Consider the following 2,500-nt stretch of genomic DNA (forward strand, 5'->3'; position numbering starts at 1 on the left):
TTGAAGTCCATAATCAGGATATTTCTGCTGGTGCCAGTGTTGATAGCCATGAACATGATATAATGTTCCAAAAAATCAGATAATTTAGTAACTCAGAAAGGATTTGAAATTGGCAACAGAAAAAAAGAAGGCCAATTGTATGAAGAAACTCCAATTACCATCAAATTTGCTGATTATATTTACTGGGCACCTGACCACCCTCCAGTAGGCAGTTAAAAAAGAAAGAAAGAGAGAAAAAAAATGTAAAACACTACTGCAATAGAGAATGCAAGGTGTATCCTAGCACTGTATACCAGGTAGAGACAAGTGAGTAAAATTCAAACATACTATATCCATGCTACATGAATTCAGAAAGTTTCATAGCAATGGCAGGCCAATTGCATGAAGACTCTGATGATCAATAGGAGCTCCTTAAAGAAAACCATGTACATAAACACATACACACTCGCAAACATGCATGCATGCACACACGCACACATACATAAAGATATAAAGATAAAAATATATAGATAGATTGTTCACTATAAATAAATAGATAGACAGAAATAGGTAGATAGATATATTATTAGATAGAGAAATGGAAATACATAGATAAATAGAAATCAATATAGATAGGAAGATATAGATAGATAGATAGAGACAAATAGATAGAAATAGATGTAGATAGATAAATACCTTAAATCTTAGCTTGTCTAAGAATATTTCTTCCCATGAATCCTCTTCATAAGGTTCCCCTCCATCCAAAACTAGGTTGGCACGGAATCGCATTACAAGTTCATCCTGGCACAAATGGAAACGTACATTGTAGAATATATTTGTCTGGATAACAAGGAAATGGTTAGTTTTTTTTTTTTTGTTATTCTATATATTTTCATTAACCCATTCCCGACGGGGGATTTCTAGCCTAGAATGTCCAAATGCCGGGGCTTTCGAATTATTAGGCCTAAATTAAATGAATAGCTGGCACAATACTGGGCTTTTGAATGCGCGGTACACATGCTGTACCACCCGTCCTGTGTGGGTTACGCCATTCCCTAGAGCCTAGAATGTCAAAATGGGGCGAATTATTATTCTAAATTAAAAATGATAGAATAGCTGGCACAAATCTGGCTTTGAATGCCGAATACACATGTACCTCCACCCGTCCTGTGTGGGTTAAAAAAATAACTCATATTTTTTGCTTTCATACCAAGCCATAAATAATTTGCAGATGTATGTGTCAGAAATGGCATGTAAGACTACAAAAATATCTGTAGCTGCTACATTAAACCACACACATTTATATACAATCTTAATACACACAAGCACCATGTTCTCACACACACCTCCACCCACACCAGTTTCTACAACAGATTATGATACAAACAAGTCCTGCCTTACCTCTGTAAAGTTTGCAAGTCCTTTTTCAGAGATATCTTTGAGCAGCTTCCTTACACTTGCTCTATGAATCACCAGGTATTGTGACTCATTTGCTAGGGAGAGAGACTCGCCTAAAGAACCTGAAAAATTATTTACTCAATTTTATATATCATATATATAAAAAAAAAATACAATTTTATAATCACATTCATTACTTGTATAAGGAACAACTTGTTCATTACCCAAGAATAAAAATATATTTGGATTAACTGGGTTTAAATGTAGTATGAATTCAATTAGACTAAAGCAAATGATTTGAATCCCAAATCAAAATCAAATTTTAACAAAAGCAGTTATTAGGGCACACTTTCTCCCATTCACTACATGAATCTCAAAGAAACATGTTTCAAATTATTTGAGTGGTCAGTTCATCGAGGACAACTTGGCAGGAAAATTGCTTATTATGATGTCATTGTTATTGTAACCTTAGTATTGTTACATTATGGAGTCTAGTTGTGATTCTTAAATAAATTAAAAACAAACAGGAAAATAAATGAAACTGAGGGAGAAGATATTAACGACCTTTGCCATTGGAGTCAAGTTTCCCCATTCTTTTATTCAGCTGCTGCATGAGCTTCAGATCGGGCTGCTGAAGTACACGTGAAAGCCAAGCCCCAACTTCTGGTCCACAGTCATGACCTCTTATCCGGTCGCCACACACAACACCACGGCAGAGAGATGCATCTCTGGTGTTGCATTCCTGAGGTTCTAAGGGAACTGCAATACTTTCCCCTGCGAAGAAAAACAATTTTGTGCAATGGTATTTCAAGCTGTCCCTGGTGCTCTTTCTTATTCAAAATTTGAGATAAATAAGTTTTTAAGGTCATGATTTGAAACAAAATAAATCTCTAAATGAATAGGTTTTTACAAGAGATGGTGATAAGGTCACCACTATATCACATGTGACATTAATAATCAAATGCATATATAAACTGACATAAAATTCTTGAAAAACTAATTCTCAACTGATTCAAAGTACACATAGTTTAAAAATCATCCACAAACCTTTGAATGAAAGCTGGAGAAGTCCATTTATCAAGTCAATATTTGGCTTTATGAGGCTCATAATAGGAAGCCTTTT

General features: G+C 34.8%; 1 protein-coding gene across 2 annotated transcripts in view; it reads right to left on the reverse strand.

Annotated features, from left to right (window-relative positions):
* The window catches only part of mal (molybdenum cofactor sulfurase), a 13,374-nt gene that overhangs the window by 523 nt on the left and 10,351 nt on the right, over nucleotides 1–2,500 (reverse strand). For both annotated transcript variants that reach the window (XM_043004663.2, XM_043004664.2), the window contains exons 9-12: nucleotides 2,425–2,500; nucleotides 1,942–2,151; nucleotides 1,381–1,499; nucleotides 676–780 (exon numbers count right to left, since the gene is read on the reverse strand). The exon at nucleotides 2,425–2,500 is cut by the window's right edge and continues 552 nt beyond it. In XM_043004663.2, coding sequence (XP_042860597.2) covers nucleotides 676–780; nucleotides 1,381–1,499; nucleotides 1,942–2,151; nucleotides 2,425–2,500 — 510 coding nt within the window. The remainder of the gene's footprint in view (nucleotides 1–675; nucleotides 781–1,380; nucleotides 1,500–1,941; nucleotides 2,152–2,424) is intronic.

This window comes from Penaeus japonicus, unplaced genomic scaffold, assembly GCF_977035675.1.
Source record: "Penaeus japonicus unplaced genomic scaffold, GWHDUDI00000001_assembly GWHDUDI00000001, whole genome shotgun sequence".
Classification (NCBI taxonomy): domain Eukaryota; kingdom Metazoa; phylum Arthropoda; class Malacostraca; order Decapoda; family Penaeidae; genus Penaeus; species Penaeus japonicus.